The sequence below is a fragment of the Amaranthus tricolor genome, chromosome 14 (genome assembly GCF_026212465.1).
Source record: "Amaranthus tricolor cultivar Red isolate AtriRed21 chromosome 14, ASM2621246v1, whole genome shotgun sequence".
In the NCBI taxonomy this organism is placed as follows: Eukaryota; Viridiplantae; Streptophyta; class Magnoliopsida; order Caryophyllales; family Amaranthaceae; genus Amaranthus; species Amaranthus tricolor.
In genome coordinates, this window is record NC_080060.1 from 7300257 (window position 1) to 7321084 (window position 20828).

Below are 20828 nucleotides of genomic sequence, written 5' to 3' on the forward strand. Positions count from 1 at the left end.
CTTCACATGAAAATGTACTCATTTATCCTTTTGAGTTTACTACTATGAGTTACATGTAAAAGTAACATGCATGTTATAAAGAAAAATATGACTTTTAATAGCAAAATCTAAGTGAATGATTGAATATGTGAAATTTATTTTGATTTATTGGCTATATTTTTCGCAGTTAGTTCAACTCAAATTTAATATTACTTTCAAAACTGTATTTTGTTATAAAAGTTAAATTTACCTTATATTTCCAATTTTCCATAACTTATTATTTGAGAGACTATTTATTTCAATATGCATTTTTTCATCAATTTTATGAATAGTATATTATATTACAATTAAATAACCAAAGAAAATACTAGTCAAAAAATATATATAAAGGAGACCGTATTTATCTATCTTAATATTTGTGGGTAAGTAAGAGAGAGAGTTATTGTTAGACATTTAGGGGCTGTTTGGTATGGGACATAAAAATGTAATGGAAAGGGAAATGATAAAGAAGAGTAAGGGTAAAGGTAAGGATTATACTTATATATTGTTGGTATAACAATATAAAGGAAACACTTAAGTCAACAACTATCTAAAAAAAGGGAATTTGTTACTTGGTATAAATAAATGGTAATAAAATAAGGGTATCTATTACCCTTAAGAAAGGGATTGGGTTACCCTAATATTATACCAAACAAAAAATGTGAAGTAATAGTAATTGAATCTCTTACTTGACATTAAAATGTTCATACCAAACACCCCCTTAGAGTATAACAAGTATTTGAGCTAAAATCAAAGTGCTTGAGATTAGTGAGACAATATAAGGGCAAAAACTTAAGTCCAAAGGAAAGAAAGTAAAAGCAACAAATTGCACAAGTAAAACACAAGGGACGAGTCATCGCTTATTAGCACAGACTCATTGTTTATATTATGGAAAATAAACTAAGTTTTGGTCTGAAGAAAAAGCCTATGAAGTTAAACGGGCGGCAAAGAAGGCGGGTGCAGAGGCAAAAAGTAGAGCATATGAGGACTTTTATAAGAAGCTTGATACAAAAGAGGAAGAAAAGTGTATTTATAGCTTGCAAAAGTTTGGTCAAAGAAGAAGCACGACATTGAGATAGTCGTGTTCATCAAGGATGAGCACAAATGAGTTTCGCTAAGAAAGGAGGACATTAAAGGAAGGTGGCAGCAATATTTCTCTCAATTGCTCAATGATACTAGAGGAGTAGTTAACGTAAGAAGCGAGACCCTCTACATACAAATTTGACGCAAATACGGTTTCAACAGTGAAATAACTATGGAGGAAGTATGAAAAACACTCAAAAATAACATTCGATCATGATAACATTTTTAAAGAGATGTGGAAGTGCTTAAACGACTTTTTCAAAAATTCAATAGAGTTAAAAAGCCTTCCTTTATTCTCTCCACTACTTTAGAAACTGCTTCTAAACTATTTTCATTTTTTCAACAATATATGACGTGCTTTTGTATCTTTTTTTGATAAATATTACTTTTCCCTTTTTCCAACGTAAAAAGAAAAGTAGCAGTTACATGACAATGTTTTTGCCTTAATTTTCTATAGAAGTAAGGGCAATTAAAAAGATTAAATAACTGATTTACAAACTATTTTTTAGATTTATAAGTTTTTCTGGCCAATAGAAAGTAAGTCCTTTCTATGCAACTAGTAAGATTTTACCCTTAGTAGTTTTTTTGTAAAAGGGTACACATTTTTGTAAAAGGGTACATAAAAGTTGGATTTGAGTGAACCTGTAAGACTATAACAATAGACTAGGGGTTGAGTTTGGAAGAGAGAAAAACTTTAGAGACGAAGCAGGTGAGTTCGAGAACAAGTGGCTATTCCTGTTAGAAAGTTGAGTTTGTAGAGAAACTTAATTGGCTAAAGAGTGTGAGGTTGATTCATTTTGGTTTGTTTTATTTGTTGATTCCATAAATAGTATTTCTATTTATATAACAAATTGTAGACATAATTTAGAGTAATGGGGGAGAAGGTGTTGCATGTACGTCCAAGTTCAAATACTTGGGATCGGTAATTCAGAGTAATGGGAACATTGACGGAGATGTTACTCATCGTACACAAGCGGGTTGACTTTAGTGGCGAGCAGCAACTGTGGTACTTTGTGATAAAAAGTTTTCTAGTAGATTAAAAGGTAAATTTTACCGCGTTGCAATTAGATCGGCTTTGTTGTATGGGACATAATGTTGGCCAGTAAAGAAGGTTTTCGGACAGAGGATGGATGTTACAGAAATGCGTATGCTGAGATGGATGTGTGAGCACACAAAGGTAGATAGAATTAGAAACCATGAGTTTAAGGAGAAGTTAGGGGTTGCACCTCTCTTTACAAAGATGCGTGAGAACAAGCTGAGATGGTTTGGACATGTGTAGAGAAAAACATATGACGCCCCAGTGAGAAGGATCGAAAGCACCATTGTAGAGGGTATGAGAAGTTGAGGAACACCTAGGAGAACGTGGGAGGAACAGATTAAAAGTGACTTGCATGACCTACACCTCTCGAAGGATCTGACCAAGGATAGGGGTAGTTGGCGACGCCTTATTCATGTCCTAGATTTCTGAGTGTGAACAGTTACATTTGTTGCCTTTGTTCCTAGTCGTTTACATATCATTCTTTTTCCCGATTTTATTTTATTTTTTTACCTTTCTATTTTTATTTTATTTTCATCCCTATTTTTGTCTTTATTTTAAGTTTTAAGTTTATTTTATTTTTTTATGGTATGTTTACTTTTTATTTCCTTTAATTATTAGTATTGATCATATTGCGTATAAGTTGCAAGTTTTGCGAATAGTTGCTCGTTGTTACTCTGTTTGAAGATCTTTCTTGAGCCGAGGGACTCTTTGACCGCACTCTCCTTTATGGGTATGAGTTGTCATCTTCGTTCTCTCTCCAAACCCTGATCATAGTTTTCCTATGAACAGGATAAAAACCGGATGATGATGATGATGTAGACATAATTAACCTTGTTCATCTCCATTAGAATATTTTAATAATGCTCATGATCCTCATATATTTTCTACTAACTTTATTTAAGTATTTTTATATTGCTTATGGTCACCACATATTTTTCACTAACTTTATTTAAATATTTTTTTATTGTTGTGGCCCCCATATTTATCCACAACTTTATTTTAATATTTTGAATGCTTATAATTTTCACTTTTCCCTAAAATTTATTATACAATATAATAATACATCTATCATCTAAAAACTTATATATTTTTTTAATTCTCGTGAATAAATCTTGTGAAAATAACTTTAAGAAACGAAGGAAATAGTATGTATAATTGCTTTTCTAATATAAAATAGGAAAATATACATTGATTAATCCAACCTATTCATGATTTTACAACAATCTCATCAATTGATTAACCGTGAATAATCTCAATTTTGAGAGGTATTTTCCTAGAGTAAACCCAGTGACCGGATGATTCATTATATCAAGTTTTATTTTAAAGATAAATTAAAATAAAATGTCGAAAAAAATATTCAAAAAATGTTAAAAAAACTTAATGATTTTTTTTTTATTTAGAATTTTTTATGTAAAATTTTAAAATTTTTCTTTAATTTTAAATTAATTTTCAGTTTACTTTTTTGGTGAATTACCTACAATAGTAGGTCATCGGATTATCCAAGTTTACTCTAGGCAAATACTCCTTGAAGTTGGGATTATTTATAGTTAATCAATAGGTGAAATTATTGTAGAAAAATTATGAATAAGTTAAATTATTAAGTAAATTTTATAGTCACAAAGCTCCCACGGTGGATAAGCCCTCCTAAAAAAATACTCCACATGGATATACTCCAAGTGCCCTTCATAACAACACTAATAAATTAAAAACAAATTTTTATTAATACAAATTTTCTTCTAATAATACAAATTTTTGATTAATTACAAACAATGCAAATTTTTACTTAACCAAAATTTATCTTTTTTGTCAAACTAAAATTAGTATTACTCATAAATAATAAAAAAAATTCATATTTTCAATAAGATAAGTAACATATATAGTCCCTTCTATTTACTTTAAATGTCGAATTTAATTTTGACACATTTACTAATAATATTTTCAATCTTAAATATCTTTAATTATGCTTAAATAAAAATTATAAAACATTAATACAAATCAAACAAAATTCTAATAATTATGCTTTAACTAATAAATTAAAAACTAAACATATTACAAAAGTGATTGTGAAAATGTGTTGAAAATCAACTTGAACATTTAAGAGTGAATACGAGTATTATTCACTGTGATTTTTCATTTAAATAATACCCCACGCTTTCAGACACTCACAAGTCACGCACCTTCTTCATCTTTCTCCCATCGGCCATCATCTCTTCCTTCCCTCTCTGGTAATGGGTTTCGCAGGAAACGGATCTTCTGACACCAAATCCCTTAACTTCCTAATCTATGGTCGAACCGGATGGATCGGCGGTCTATTAGGTAAACTCTGCGAATCTCAAGGAATCAATTATACTTACGGTTCAGGCCGCTTGGAAAACCGGACTTCATTATTAGCTGACATTGCCGCCGTTAAACCCACCCATGTATTCAACGCCGCCGGTGTTACTGGCCGTCCTAATGTTGACTGGTGTGAGTCTCATAAGGTTGAGACTATTCGTACCAATGTTGTTGGGACTCTCACTTTAGCCGATGTTTGCCGTGAAAACGGCCTCGTTTTGATCAATTATGCTACTGGTTGCATTTTTGAGTATGATGATAAACATCCTATTGATTCTGGTATTGGGTTTAAGGAAGAAGATTCTCCTAATTTTGTTGGGTCTTTCTACTCCAAGACTAAAGCTATGGTAAGATTTTGTTTGATTTGTTGATTTGTGGTTTATTCATTATTGATTGATTTAAATTTGCGATCTTATGATGCTGATTGTTCTTGGGGTTTTGAAGTTTTTGAATTGTCGGTCAGTCCAATTTAATTAATATAATTATTGTTATGCATATGAATTTCTGGTAATACTTCAAGATTTGAGTGTTTTTAAATGGTTAGATTTGACAATTTTTGAATGTTCTACAGTGTTGAATTAATTTGAATTACTGATATAGTGAAGTGGATCACATTTTATCTTGGCCATTGTTATGGGTGATATGACTAATTTATGGATCTCGTCTTAAGGGTTTTGATATGTGGATGTGATTTGTTTGACTAGATAGTTATTGGAACTGTTTAAATTGTCCCCTTCATGCATGTGATGGATGCAAAATGGGAGGGATAATGTAGGGCTTTAAACAGGAAGTTATAAGGACTTCAACTTCCTGGAGGTTTTGTGGTGATAATTTTCATCATAGAGTTTTTGTGGTGATCATTCTATGAAGTTTATTTGGTTGTTTAAACTTAGGCTTAATCAATGTCACATGATTTGCTAATCACCTCGCAAGTTGCAAATTGGAAAAAACAAATTATGGCCAATTTTAGGCTATTTTTGAATTATTTTGAGTGAATCGCGAATTCAAGAGGTGAACTATTTAGCGAATTATGTTTCACCGGGCTTAGTTTGGTTGTTGGTATTAATTTGTGGGAATAGTAATAGAAGTTGATGTAATTTTGGTAGGAAAACTTTCGACTAGTTTAATGGTTTGTTCTACTTCACTTATCTCAATTTCTTCGCAAATTTTATTTTCAAGGTGTTATCATTCAGAGACGTGGTATTAGGTGTAGTCGGAATTGTAAATGAATAAATCTTTTAATATTCAAACTTTCGTCACCATAAGAATGACATGATGTATTTCATAAAAAATATTCACTATTTAGCATCAGCAACGGGTTGTTAGAGATTCTTTTTAGTTTTTTGCAGTGGTCACTTGCTTTATTAATTTTCCCGGTACTTAATATTGTTGGACCCTCAATGACAGTCCACAAGGATCTCAAAATCTCTCCTTTCATCTCTAGAGTACCCATACATGGATTAGTGTTCTAATATGCTAAATCGAAAACTGTATGAAATTTCGCTTAAGGACCTCACAATTGTTAAGAACAGGAAGAAAATGCAATAGAAAACAAAGCATGAATCAATGGACAAAGCAAACACAAAACAAGAACACAAAGATGTTTAATGAGATGTCTTAGACATCTCCCCTCAAATAAAGTTGTATTTATTGAACAATACGATAATGACACAACCCTCACAAGTCTTGAGAACAACCTCTTAAGCTCAAAGTTTCCAACTTTGTTAAAAACGCACTCTAATACAAAGAAATAACTCTTTTGGCACTCAACCGTAGCTGCTCTCCATGTGTTAGACTCCACACTCTCATCCCTATTTTGATTTAGGCCTTTTCATAGGACCCTAAATTAGATAAACAACCCTAGGACAAAGCGTTAAACTTGCCCCCTAAGAATCGACTAAATTGGAAAAGTCAAAATGGCCCTGCATCAAGGTGCTTGAACGAGCACTCTATGTGCTCGAACAAGCACCCGATGACTTCTGTTGCTGTGCGTCTCATTCTAGGCACCTTCCAAGCCCTTCATGCCTCGTTCAAGGCATACCCAATGTGCACCTTCTTGCCTTGTTCAATGCTCCTCTTGCCTAGTTCAAGGCACCCTTCATGCACCTCTTTGATCACTTCATGTGGTGATCCAAATCTCAACCTCCCTTACTTCCTTGCACACCCAACTTCCTCCTCTAATGTGCAAGTCATAGAATATGCTATGAGATTATCAATATCATCTCCCACACCAGGAGAATTGACACTTGCACTGACACTATATGATTGTTTTAAACCATGGTATGCGGTGACAAATGGGAAATTATCTAATAGGAGTATATTGCAAATTTGCAATAGCGTCATTTTGAGAAATAGAAAAAAAAAGTGAAACAAGAGCGGTTTAGAAGCTAAGTATAGCCAAGCTTCATTGAACTTGAATCTTGATGCTAAATGGATCATCATTAGTTTAAAATAAATGGGTTGAAATTTCGAGTGTACGTAAGCATAAGAGCTGAGCTATTATGGTCAACTGTAGAGTAACAAAACCACTCACTGCATTTCCGTAATTAGATAGCTACGTGTAGGTCTTGTGTGTATTTAGTTCACACTAAAATCGTGTACATTATGCACAAAGCTTAGACTTAGAAGTTTGAATTAAGAAGGGTCACTTGCTTTATTTATTTTGTTTTCAACTTAACTAAACTTTAGCATCGAGCCGAAGGCTGCAAAGTTTGTCAATGCATCTTTTGGTCCAAATACAAAGTTTTTAACATTGATCGGCAATCTGTACTGATGCAAGTCTTCTGTGATGGAATTCATAGGTTGAGGAGTTACTTAAAAACTACGAAAATGTATGCACATTGAGAGTTCGGATGCCAATCTCCTCTGACTTGGCCAATCCCCGTAATTTCATCACCAAGATCACCCGCTACGAGAAGGTAGTCAACATTCCAAACTCGATGACAATCTTGGATGAACTGCTTCCCATCTCAATCGAGATGGGAAAGCGGAACCTTACAGGAATCTATAACTTTACAAATCCTGGTGTTGTGAGCCACAATGAAATTCTTGAGATGTATCGGGAATATATAAACCCTAAATTTACATGGAAAAACTTTACCCTTGAGGAGCAGGCTAAAGTGATCATCGCTCCAAGAAGCAACAATGAGCTCGAGGCCACTAAACTGAAGAAGGAATTCCCAGAACTTCTATCGATTAAAGAGTCTCTAATTAAGTATGTATTCGAGCCCAACAAGAAGACGGCTGAAGTTACAGCCTGAACACATCAAGGTCGGAACACTTGTATTGCCATTGTTTCGACTTGAAGAACGGGATTGCAAATTTCATAATTCTAGGCGTCTTCGATCTTGATAGTAAAAAATGATTTTTACTGTTATGTACTATGTCTATTTGTATTTTTTCCTTCTGTATTAAAAGGAGTGGATGAGATGTTTTGTATTTGTAACAATTGTATTTTAATTTTTAATAAGATATGAGGCTGATCTGATTTATGCCATAATTTCATTCTATGATTCTGTTTGTTCATTGAACACCAGTTTACTGATTTGTTGCTTCATGAACACCATGACTCTCATATTTCCTCACTTTCAAATGTTCTAATGAAGTTATTTCTTCTTCATAAGGTTGGTAACATAGTAGACTTACGATAGATTTCTATTTTAGTTAATTTAAATTGGAAGCCGTAAAATATTTACGCTATATTTGGATAAGATTTTATGAAGAAAAAGAAAGAAAGGGCAAGGAAAAGAAGCGAAGGAAAAAGGAAGGAAAAGGAAAAGAAGAGAAGAGGAAAGGAAGGAAAAGCATAGTGATGGAAATTTTTATTGTTGAGGGAATTGAATAGAGTGAGAGGAAAATAAAATGTACAGCTCCTAAATAAATTAAATACTATCAATAATAATACACTATAGCTAAATATTAATGAAAGCTTTACAAAAAAATTTGAATATGAATAATTGTCTACTTAACAAATTAATTTTCCTTTCAAATCTTTTCCCTCTTAGAAAGATTTGGTTATAAAGATTTGGTTATTAACAATATAAGGGACATTAGTCCCTCAACTTCCCTTCCTTTTAAATTCCTTCTCTAAAAATATTATCCAAACAATGAAAATTATTCCCCTCCAAATTCCTTTTTTTCCTTTTCTCTTTAAATTTATACATCCAAATATAGTGTCACTGTATAATCAAATTTAAATTGAATACCAATTACGTGAAAACCACTTAAGGTGGTGAAAACTAAAAATAAGGGTACAACTTAAGCTTTTGGGGTGTATATATTTTTAGCATTTTGGTAAATAATATAATTTTTGATTTGGGGTACAAATTCAGCTTTATGTACATGCATTTTTGGCATTTTGTTAAATATTTACTTTTGAATCGAGAAAACATAATGAGTCTATGGAGTACATATTTTCACTAGTATTGTAAATATTTTAAAAACTATGAACAAAAAAACACGTGCACTCCCTTATATTGAATATGTACCCTATATAATGTGATACATATTTCATTTAATGTTATAATATTGGTTGGTTTTTATTTTTACAAAAATTGTGGTTTTCCATAAAACCTACCCATACGTATAAAATATATATAGAAGTTTATATATTTATATTTATAACATAAAAGTATATATATTTATAACAGAATATGTTTGTATATATATATATTATTAAAATATTGTACTTAATATTAATGAAAATAAATATTTCCTGAGTTAATGAATCTAATGCTTATGGCAGTTTTATGAAGTACCTTATTTTGTTTTGTGCAATACCAAAAAAATTAGGCAAACAATAAAATGCCTACAAACTATAGCATAGGACACATTTTAACTGTTTGAAACAACACTAATACTAGTAGTAAATAAATAAATTAGTTTAACATATGAAATACAAGCTCACACTAGTAGAATCCATCTAAACAAACTCCAAAGCTGCAACCAACAAAAGACACTTCGATTTCACGGTTGAACCGTTTTGCGAATTAACGAACCCAAAGTAATCAATGACCGTTGGTAAGCGAACCATTTTGGTATGCATGGTTAGAATCATTAGCAGGTTTCTTGGCATAAAAACGTCGGTACATGGAGTCGACCTCAGTTAGGAAGTACGTTCCAGGAGCCAATAGGCTGGTATCCTTGCTCGTCACAAACTCCTTCGCCCCATATCTGTGCTCCATCAGCTTCAAGGTATCGACAAATTTCTCGGGTGGAAACTGCGGATAAATCGAGTCAAAATCAGAAATGGAAGTCGAGACAGATTCTTCAATTGATTGTCATATCCTGCTCTGAATACTTAATTATAAGTTGAGCTTTTGATTTTAGGGTTCAGGTCCAGACCCTAAGGGTTTGGGTCCGAGTCTAAGTTTTTGGACCCTTATAATTAGGGTCCGGTCTGGACCCCACCCTAAAGTTAGGATCTGGGTCCGGATTCGGGTAGGGTCCAGATCCAACCCTTACATACCCATCCCTACTAAGGCGTTTCACAGATAAGGAGTATATAGTAAATACCTCATGCCTCGACTTCAGCCTGTTGGCAACATCCATAACTGCGGCAATGTTAGACAAGCTGAAGGGTTGCTGGCCTTCATTGAACTGAAGTGAGAACATCGTAGCTGTCAAACCGCTTCCATAAGAAAACATTAAGACCCGCTTGCCCACCTGAACGAAAAAAATCAAAAACCTGATTGTTAAGTGAGCGTAATCAAGGCTAGATTCAATTAACGTGTCTAAATTACTCACCAATTCACTGTGTTTGTTGTGAATAAGGGAAGCAAATGCTGAATATAGAGACGCAGTGTAAGTATTTCCAATTTGCTTTGGTACCAAAGTGGTTGGTTTCACCTTTTCGTCATACAAGGACCTCGCAACGGATTGAGTTACCTGGAAGTAAAAAGAACATTATACTGTTAGACCGTGACAATTTGTCACATTTTTACCCCATGGGTCCATTCATGTGGACACACCTAAGGGGCACCCATGGGCTCAGGCCCACAAACCCATGAGTAATGAGCATTGACTTGTACACATACTTGATAAGATTCACTCTTTCCCAAAACCATGTGGTATCAAGAGGATTACTAGGCAAGCATTATATGCCGGTCCACAACCCAATATTTTAACGATGTGTGATTATATGTCTCCATTGAGATTGGAATTTAGCCAGTTTACAACTAAGTAGATGTATAAGCAATAGCAAACCTTTTCAAGTTCCCTGCTTTGATAGCTTTCCTCGATAGATATATTGGAGTATGGGGCCATCGTCTCCTTAGCGTCTTCATCAATTGAGCTTCCAATAAGTATCAAATATCAGTAAAAGAGTATATGTATAGAGCACTTTATAGCCGGTTCTAGGGTGTATTGACTTGAATCGGATGACATAAATTGTATATGAAATGTGGGGAATACCTGGCATTTCTCAAGAAATCATTGTACATCAATCGGGCAAAGCTCTTTTGTACAAGCTGTGGAAAGAGATAAGTATGATTTCAGGATAGCGAATTCGCAAGTAAATAAAGCTTTTTATGCTAATAAAATGCCGGTTCTTATTCACGTATCTTGTAAGCTATGTTACTTGGACTCGGGTACTGATGTTGGATACTGGTACATGTCCAAATTCGGATACGTCTAAATATTCAATTTTACCCCTAAAATGAAACGTCTAATTGCCATACCAATGTCCAAGGATCAAGGATCGGACATGGGTACGTGAAGCAAAATGAAGAGTCCGAGTAACATAGCATATAAGCATCGGAAATTTCAATTTGTCGGAGATGTACCTTGTTGTATGGAGAATGGAAAACAACATAATCAGCATCGTTAACTGAAAATTGCTTGCCTTCGAATTTCTCATACCTGAGATAAGAGAATTGTTCATATTCACAATCTCGAAGATTATAGCAAGGTACAATATACGCAATAATATGATTCTAAAGTTCAATAATGGTCAATAAAGGGCTCACTTGTTGCAAAGAAGTTTATAGCAAGAATCGACTGCCATGAGATAACAGGTCTGCGACAATTTCCCATCAACAACCTATGACGGAACAGGTCAATAGATCAGTGTCACCAAAATAACCACGGAATCGAAAAAACTATTGTAGCCTTCAGCGGAAAAAACCGAGGCAAGCTAATCATTAAGGTTCGAAATCAGTAATGAAACCCTTAACACATCGATTTTATTTTTACAGGACAAAATACTGGCATCAAGAGCTTCCTCAAAGCGAGTACACTCGTCATTTACTCAACATACATGCTCGTGTTATTATTTTTCTCCCTACATCATAAATTTGACATTGACACCAATTTAGACCCCACTAACGTTAAATTGTCTTAAAACCTTGAGACTTACCGGATATTCACTTGCTAAGTTGGGCTTGTAAAAGTCATAGGCATGAGCCATATGGCTGCCTCTCAACTTGCTTTCAAAAGTGATGGGTGCATCTGGTCCCACGAGCATCGCAATAGCAGCAGCCCCTCCTGTGGGTCTAGCTGGTCCCTCGGCATAAACCTGATTCCAAGAACATATTTTAAAATTTTGTATGTTTGAAGATCAGAAGTCGATACCCTTGCATCTTCAGCAACAATTACGCTAAATTTTACTATATGCATCAAGATTTTAAAACACAAAAAGAGTGGCACACGCCGTAATTCCATATTAAGTTGAATAGTAGTGATTTTATGAGCAAGGTATGTAGTCTGATGTACGAAAAAAATTTGAACTCACCGCACTGTCTGTGCATATAACAAGACCGTAACGTCCATCCCATGAACTGCTCTCCACCCAATTTACACAATTAAATAGTGCAGCAGTTCCACCATAGCATGCATTTGTCGAGTCAACACCTTCAATGTCTGTATTTCCGTGTTCCTGTTTAATGAAAAAAAAAATTCCCTCTTATTATGTTTTGACAAAGAAAATAGATGTCGATCTTTCAAAGACCAAGTCACATTTGGTCAACGGTAGTAACAATGCCGAAGCGTTAATCCCAACAGTGTCACGATGGGGCATCTTTAGGAAATGAGAAATTATCAAAAACATACATGAATAATGATGCCAAATGCCAACTATATAACAATGCAAACTGTGCAAAAAGAAAAAGAATGATAGCATCCCATGCTCTCCTGTCAATCCTTAGCCAACCCCACAAGGCCACAACCAACCAAATTTCAGTTCAAAATTTTGATAGTCCTTGTATTTGGCATGCCCAAAAGACTTGAGCGACAATCACACAGCATTTCTTATGTTAGTAGGCGGAAACTCAAGGCTCATTATAAATCATAAACCCTCTTACATTAATTTTACATATGCTTACAAGTTACAACTAGAGGTGTTCAAAACAGAACCGATGACTCGATGGTTACCCGACTTGACCTGACGTCAATATGAATTTAAAATTATGCAAAAATCAATGTGGACACAAAACCCGATTTTGAACCAACTAGAAATACGTGACCCGAAATCGACCCGATGACCCAAACGCCTCTACTTACAACCTTGAGCCAACAAATATCTAAAAAATTTGAAGTATATATTCACACCCTTAGAAGAAGACATATAGGAAAATACCCATATACTAATTCAACCAGTACCTCAAATATTTGCATCAAAAATGTCTTGATAGATTTGCTCTTGTCTAAGACAGTCTCACTACCTACTTCAAGCCGGCCAATTTGTTTAGGATCAACATTATACTTCTCAAGAAGCGAGGTCACAGCTGTCAAACTGGAATAACAGAACAGATCAGACCGTTAGCGAATGCAAAATGAGAAAAATAATGTCGCCACAACATTTTGTCGATGCTCCAGCTAAGAAAATACAGTATGAATTTTGATAAAGATGCAAGGCTCCAAACTATCCATAACATGTTACAAGTCCTCAAAGAAGGCAAACAACCCTTTACATTACAACCTTTCAATAATACTTTCGAGCCCTACATACAAACACCCTGGCCCATACAAAACCATAAAAGCAAAAAAAAAATGTACAGGTAATAAAAGGTGTAAAAGAATAATAATTGCTAACACATTATACATGTTGATATTTTGGGGTCATACTATTGATTGGCTAACCATAGAGTAAAAACAAGGCCGTATTGCATCGCATTGGCCATGTTGTAAAAATAAATGAACTGATATTTCCCGCGTTGTAAAGGTGTAAAAAAACCGCGTTGGGTCATATCAAGGAATATCTTTTGGTTTCGTCGATATTTAGGTGCTTTGATAACCGATTCACTCTCATTACCGCATTAGCATTCTATTAACGTGTTACCGCATTTTTACACTATGCGGCTAACTATACCCTACTAAGTTTAGAGCCAGAAGGGTGTGGCACATAATGACTAATCTTATAAACAAACAATGCAGTCAGTGGCGAAGCCACATAGGGGGCCGCCATGGCCCAGCCCCACAAATTAGTCTCGAAATTCATTTTCGTGGCTTATTTTTATAGTTCGGTTCCTATTGATTATTTAATTGTATATTGCTAGTTTTGTTACAAGAGTAGTAAATCGTGAGTGTTTTAACGGTAAAGAAAGTTTTGATATTCCCAGCCCCTTAACTTTTATTTCCTAGCTTTGCCCCTGATTGCAGTTGAAATTCGAAATGCACCATGTAAAATACTCCAAATTATCACCAAGTCAAAATAAGTGCTGCAATAAAAGATAATCAGAGAGTAGTCAAGATGAGAAGAAGTTTCAGAACCTCATTGAGATTATGTCTTCCACCTCAGTACAAAATGCCATACAATCTTGTCCAAGTCCAATGGTGTACTTTCCTTTGCTAGCTCCATCATGAACCTCCAATGCTTCCTGGTTTGACATAAACAATAACCAACCAATGAGATGATATGACAGAAAATAAACCCTGAAAACTAAAGTACCTAATCCTTAATCATATTTCATCAACCAACTATCATCTTAAAGTAATATTCCTTTGCATTGATTTCTAGCCATAGTGTAAAAACAAGGCTACATGGCATCGCATCAGCCGCATTGTAAAGATTTTCGAAGCAAACGAACTAATACTTCTGGAGTTGTAAAGGAGTAAAAAACCACTTTTTTGGCCGTATCAGAGATATCTTATGATTTGACCGATATTTGGACGTAACGTTAACAATGCATCACCATTTCGATACCGCGATCAGGACCATTTCCGCATTTTTACACTATGCTTTTAGCAGTCAAAAGTTTCTCAGATGTCCTGAAGAGTTGACTTTCCCATTTGAGTAATCAACCAGCTAATACTACCAGAAGTTGAGAAGTCCATTGATAAATGAATCATAAGATCAACCTTAACTGATTTTGTTATGCAAAAACTTCATCTAGACCCAACCATGATCTTATTTATCACTTCAATATTACACTTTCCAGACTTTTCTGGATAATTTATACATAATTTTATGACTTTCTTGATTTGCACAACATCTAAGAATTGAAATAGATTAAGATCATTGCTTTACCACCCATCAAATATTCAAAGATTCAACCATCAATGGATAATTTTAGTTTTAATGTAAATCCATTGATAATTACTTCATTTACAGCAGAAAACAAAAAAAATAACTGACAAAAAAAAAATATGAAAGAACAAAAATTAAATGCAGATTTCATCAAAGATAACTTTGTTTATTAAATATCTGGGTAATTGGGAAAACCCCACATAGAAAAGCAAGTTTCTATGTCATATCTCTCCCATTCATTGCTAAACAATAAAAAGATAAATATCTAAAAAAATTCCCAATTCATATATGTAGTTTTAAAAAATCCAATTCCCCAAGAAATGTAAAATCATATGAAAATCAAGAATCAATCCCAATTCAAAAATAAGAAAGAAAGTTAACCAATAAATGAATCACCTGTTGAACACAGGTAGGAGGGAAGTAGATTTCCATGGCAAGAATTCCCACATTCTTCACAGGGGAAGCCATTTTTGGGTTTTTTGGGTTTTATTGTAATGGGTTTTGGGTTAATAACAGATTAAAAGACTATTCTTTGTATAATCCGATGGAGAAAAGATGGAATTGAGAAGAGAAGAGAGGAGAGGAGGAGAAGCCAAATTACCTGGCTAAAGTTGGTGCTGTTTATATAGACCGGAATCCAGATGTACAACAAGCAGAGTTGGGTATCATGGAGAGATTCCACATCATATGTCTAATTATTTTTTAATGGCAATTTTGTACCCAAAACCAACCCTTGTAGCTCGTGGGAATCGTGCGTGATAACTATAGTTGTTTCATATGGTGTTTGACAAGTATTTCCTGTCAAGTTAATTTCGATTATTGGGTATATTTGTATATGTATATATATTGACAATTTTTATTGGGAAAAATTAATTTTAAAAGACTTATCTTTAGTGAATCTGCAGATAAAGAACTAACATTTAATTAATTTGGTTATTGGGTATATGGATACTCCCTCCATTCTATTATACTTTTACTAATAGTGATATTTTTCTACATAATATATTACAATTGGGTACAAATATTTAAAAACGGAAAAAATATATTGACTGTTTGATTTAAATTTCATTATAGGAGTATGTGTTATTGACAATCTAATTTGATATGGTGTTCTAATGGTAACTATTAAGTTTATGAAGAAAAAAAAGGTATCAAAGGAATAGACATGTCCAAAACAATCGGTGGGCGCGGGTTGCGAGTTAGGGTATTTTTGAGCGAAATAATTTTAGGTCGGATTTTGTCCTGTATGAATCGAATTTGGGTTTCCCAATGGATTGAGGATTTTGAAAAATATATATTTTATCATTATTTTGTTTCAATGAATGTATATATAATAATTTTTTGTTCTTTAACAAATCTTTTTACTAAAAAAGACTAATATAACTATTTACAACTACAATAAGAAAATATTGACTCAAAATATAAAAATCAACTGAAAATATAGTGAATCCTGACTTCTAATGAAGACTTCAAATTGAAAATGATGATTTTTAATTGAAATATAGTGGGTCTTGTCGAGTTAGAGCCAGCTTTTACGATATGTTAGGGTTACAGTTCAAAATTTGTGGGTTATGATCTACTAATTTTCAATTTAATTTTAGATTAATTTCGAATCGAATCAAAAATTTGATACGCCTATATAAAAGTATTTCATAAAAGTGTCTAGCGGTAAGATATTAGAGATGGTTTTAGTTTATGGTGGATAGAGTGTGAAACCACAAAATTTATACTCATATGCTTACTCTTATATCCATTTTAGATTGCTAGTAACAATAATATTTTTCTTACATTAATAATAATTTCAAAGGAAGCAAGCCAGGAAGTAACTTCAAATAATCAATGGACAATCAGTCACTATTTTCAATGGAAAAAAAATGTTACAAATCGTTATAGTTTATAGAGATGGCTTAGATCAGATATAGTGTCAGGCCCCCTTCCTGGCAATATATGAGCCTTTAAGCAAATTAAATAAAATCTATGAAAGTGGATTCTGATCTTTAACGAGTGTTTGGCAAAATAACACAGACAGACCGAACATATTATAATTAGGAAAATAATATATTATAATTATCATTATAATTATAGTTTAAGCGTGTTATATACTTTATAATCAATAAAAGAACTAATCGTAAATTGCAAATGTTTTTAAGTGTCTATTTCATCAACCAAAATTTGAAATATTGAGGCCCTTTTTAACTCAGAACATTAGATAAATGCCTACTTTACCTATAGTAAACGGCCTAAGACTTTTTAATGGAAAAGTGCTTTTCACATTCATCATCTATTTATGTACTACATACACTTAAAATTATAATAAATTAACCTTAATTGCTTTTGACAAGAGAATTAAGATACATTCAAATTGTGTTATACATCTAAAAAATAAAAATAAGAAAGAATATAGAGACTAAAAGTATTGAAGTTATATCCAAAAATAAATAGTATAAGATAAATTTATTACTTTTTTCGTTTTTTAAAAAAGTTACCACAATAAATGTTTTCGAGTATTAAGAAAAATAAAATATTTTAAATATTAAATATAATATTGTATTGAATAATAAATTTAATAGAGTAAAAATAAGGATCATAGATATAAAAAAAAATATTAAAGGAAAAATATCAGACAAAAATTATTAAAAACATGCTCTTATAAAGTTAGTGAGAATTATAAGAAGAAAATAAACAATCTATCAAAATATTAAAATGAAGTTAGGACCATGAACATATGGAGTATTAAATTATTAAAATGAGAATGAACAAAGTTATTTGATCCAAAATTTTTGATAAAAATAAATTTTTTTTTTATGAAAACAACAAATAAAACAACTAAAAAAACAGCAAATTATTTAAAATAAAGAATAGGTGCTGGAAATAATATTATTCAAAATGACAATGATCTTCCATATATTACGTATTTATACCAATACATTAAATACATTTGTCATGGTACTGTTTTTTTTTTAATTAATTTATTTATTTATTAATTAAACATCATATTACTAAAATACCCCTTGACCTTTCCGGATTGACTTTGACTTTTGGTCAATGGGCTTTCTGCTGGACTTCGCATCTTCCTTGGAAGGCTCATGGCAACTTACCTTCAGAATACTTAACTTCCCTGTCATCTATCTTCTTTGGCCATCCTCCTTTTTAGTTGAATAACTGCCCACCACCTTCCACTCTTCAATCATGCTTGGCTCTCCTTGTTTCAAGGAGAATAACTGTCCACTCTTCCCATGACCAGTCCACCTCCCATTACTCCCACTACTCCCATGATCTTCCACCTTTCCTCTCTGAAGTAACTCCCCCCTTTAATATTATAAATAGGGACAACCATCAGAGGGAAAGGGACATCTGAAACAGCTTTTCCTAGTATCCTTGCTTACACTACTTCCTCAAGCCTTCCCAACCACTAGCACTAGAACAAGCAATCTCAATCCCGACCTTCCTTCTTGCATTCCTTCTACAATCTGTCATTCATTAATTTCCGATTTACGTTCTAACTTGAGCGTCGGAGGGGTTTTCCGGGAGATCACCCCCCGGACAAGGCTAACGTTATCTTGCAGGAATTCAGGTCACCTCCTATCATAAGTCGCTTCTCTTGATCACACTTCTACTTGTCTCCAGGTATTTCAAGCGTATCCCACTTCCTCGTTTCATCACCGAAACAACATTATTTTTCAATAATACATGTCACAATTCAGAACTATATTAGATTTTCAACGATACATAATTATATTGTACCGATACGCACATGAATGAATTTTGATATCTTCTTCAATGTAAGCAAGCAAATCAATTGTTCTTTTTTTTTTTTTTTTTTTTTTTTCTATTTTTAGATTCAAACCGATAGCTAGTCAAAGAAATATAAATTATAATCAATGTAAAACGGTCATAAGGTCGCTTAATAGTATTACTCTCTCTATCTTCTCTCTTCTCTTTTAAAAACTCTAGCATTTATTGGTTAATTTGGGTTACTATCAACTTTATGGTAAATTGTCAATATTATTATTTTAGTTTTTTTTGTTACAAATAAAGTATATTCTCTCTATATTATAAAGTTATTATATATTTATTGGATTTGATTTACCCATATATTGAGTTTTAAAACCTCTCTTGATGTTAATTTAATGGTAGAAAGGTATATGACCTCATCATGGTTATCAGTTTGGCTAATATAGTCAATAGTATCAAACTTATTTCTATTCCAAAGCCACACCAAATTTAAAGACTCCAGGCTGTATCAAGTAGCGATGATGGAGAGAAAACTTCAGTATTAGATTTCCTATAATGGTGACTTTTTCTATACTTCATCCATTATGTATTTCTTGCTACAATTGCATGCGCACACATATTAAGAAAAATGATTGACCTATAATGTAGCTAATTGTTTACTTTATAAAATATAGTATTTTAATATTGTTAATTGAAAAAGAAAAAGGAAAAATAAATTGTTGTGAATAGTTAAAGATTAAATAATGGTAGGTATAAAAGTTAAAGAGGTATAGAGTAGGATAAAAATAGGGGTAGGTTTAAATGATTGTTTTATTACTAAAAACGGAAATGTAACAAATAATATGAAATTGCCAAAAATAGAAAATATAACGGGTATTATGAAGGAGGAAGTATAAAATTTTTTTAATTAAAATTTTTATGTATTTAATCGATTCTCCTTAAAGAAGTTCTCATTTGCCATTTTGGGTGTTCTAATTGTTGTTTCAATTGTTATTCTCGTGATCATAAATTTTGGACAAAATAACCTTGTTTCTCCTCATTTAGATGTTTTAATAATGATTATGGTCCCCATGTATCCTACTAACTTCATTTTAACATTTTAATGTTCTTTATGATCCCACGTATTTCCTATTAATTTTACAAAAACATATTACCTGTGATCTTTATATTTTTTTCCAGTAACTTTATTTTATTATTTTTTTATGTTTATGTTCCCCACTTTTCCTCCATTAAATTTATTATTCAATAAAATATTATATTCACTATATAAAAAAATTCTATATTTCTTAATTCTCATGAATATTTCTTGTGAAAAGTCATTAAGATAATTTTTTAAAATTTGGGATCTTTTAAATTCTAATTATCAACCAACAACTAGTCAAACAATGGCTCTTAATTAAAAGTAGAAAAATTTTCTCAATTATATTCCTCTGTCCTACCGTCATCTTTTCTTTTTTTTTTTTTTTATATATTTTTATCACTTATTTTTAGTTTGTATTTTATTCTCACTTTATAAGTTATGACATTGTCAAGTGAAATCATAATTAATTCATCATGATGTGAATTTTATTAAGGGGTGTAAGCACTAATTATGACAATAGACGAGTGGTAGCAATTCTTAAAATTTTTTCTACAAAATAACACTTAATTTTTTTAAAAGTAACTATAGTAACATTATTAAGTCAAAAACATTTAATTTCCGTTAACTATGAAAATGACGTAAATACTCCAATTTCATTTTATTAAAAATGAGCAGCTCCCCTCTTCCATTCAATGTGTTCTTTGAGTTTATGGTGGATTTCCATTCCCAGATTTAATCACAATTACGTGGAGGTGCTGAAATTAAAAAGGATTCCATTTTTGAAGTTCAATCCCAGTCTGGATGAAATTTTAAAGAAAATTATTCTTTTCCTTACAAGTCAACAAATGAAGTAACTGATGATTTGAGAGTCAGTCCGAAATTTGTTGTTGAAGAGAAAGTTGCCTACGATACAAACTTATTGAGGGATGTCGATTTTGAACAAATTGTAAACTTTAAAGTCTATTCGGATTTTCCTTAACAAACCATCATATTTTCTTTTAGAAACGACGTAGATGGGTTCTCTAGAGTTTTTAGTGTTAATTCTAACATGGTTTGAAGGTTAAGAGGAAGAAGAA

The 20828-nt window shown here is 32.6% G+C and overlaps 2 protein-coding genes across 2 annotated transcripts; one reads left to right on the forward strand and one right to left on the reverse strand.

The window, feature by feature from the left end:
• The first annotated feature begins 4245 nt into the window (after nt 1–4245).
• On the forward strand, nt 4246–7973 carry LOC130800524 (bifunctional dTDP-4-dehydrorhamnose 3,5-epimerase/dTDP-4-dehydrorhamnose reductase). Its single transcript, XM_057664112.1, has 2 exons — nt 4246–4821; nt 7276–7973. The coding sequence occupies exons 1-2, from the start codon at nt 4369–4371 to the stop codon at nt 7732–7734; spliced, it is 912 nt and encodes a 303-aa protein (XP_057520095.1). The 5' UTR covers nt 4246–4368; the 3' UTR covers nt 7735–7973.
• Nucleotides 7974–9218: 1245 nt separating this feature from the next.
• On the reverse strand, nt 9219–15613 carry LOC130800526 (hydroxymethylglutaryl-CoA synthase-like). The gene is made up of 12 exons (XM_057664114.1): nt 15333–15613; nt 14180–14286; nt 13070–13202; nt 12204–12347; nt 11829–11987; nt 11440–11513; nt 11257–11332; nt 10886–10941; nt 10679–10766; nt 10220–10360; nt 9989–10138; nt 9219–9693 (listed from the first exon to the last, which is right to left on the reverse strand). Exons 1-12 carry the CDS (start codon nt 15402–15404, stop codon nt 9481–9483), a joined length of 1413 nt encoding a protein of 470 aa, XP_057520097.1. The 5' UTR covers nt 15405–15613; the 3' UTR covers nt 9219–9480.
• Between the last annotated feature and the right edge of the window lie 5215 nt (nt 15614–20828).

What these genes read in the sequence shown, in the direction of transcription:
- LOC130800524 (XM_057664112.1), top strand. Translation starts at nt 4,369, where the DNA reads ATGGGTTTCGCAGGAAACGGATCTTCTGACACCAAATCCCTTAACTTC. An exon ending in ACTCCAAGACTAAAGCTATG is followed by an intron (nt 4,822 to 7,275) that starts GTAAGATTTTGT and finishes TGGAATTCATAG; the next exon opens with GTTGAGGAGTTACTTAAAAA.
- LOC130800526 (XM_057664114.1), bottom strand. Translation starts at nt 15,404, where the DNA reads ATGGCTTCCCCTGTGAAGAATGTGGGAATTCTTGCCATGGAAATCTAC. An exon ending in TATAAACTTCTTTGCAACAA is followed by an intron (nt 11,333 to 11,439) that starts GTGAGCCCTTTA and finishes CTCTTATCTCAG; the next exon opens with GTATGAGAAATTCGAAGGCA. An exon ending in ACAACAAACACAGTGAATTG is followed by an intron (nt 10,139 to 10,219) that starts GTGAGTAATTTA and finishes TTTTTCGTTCAG; the next exon opens with GTGGGCAAGCGGGTCTTAAT.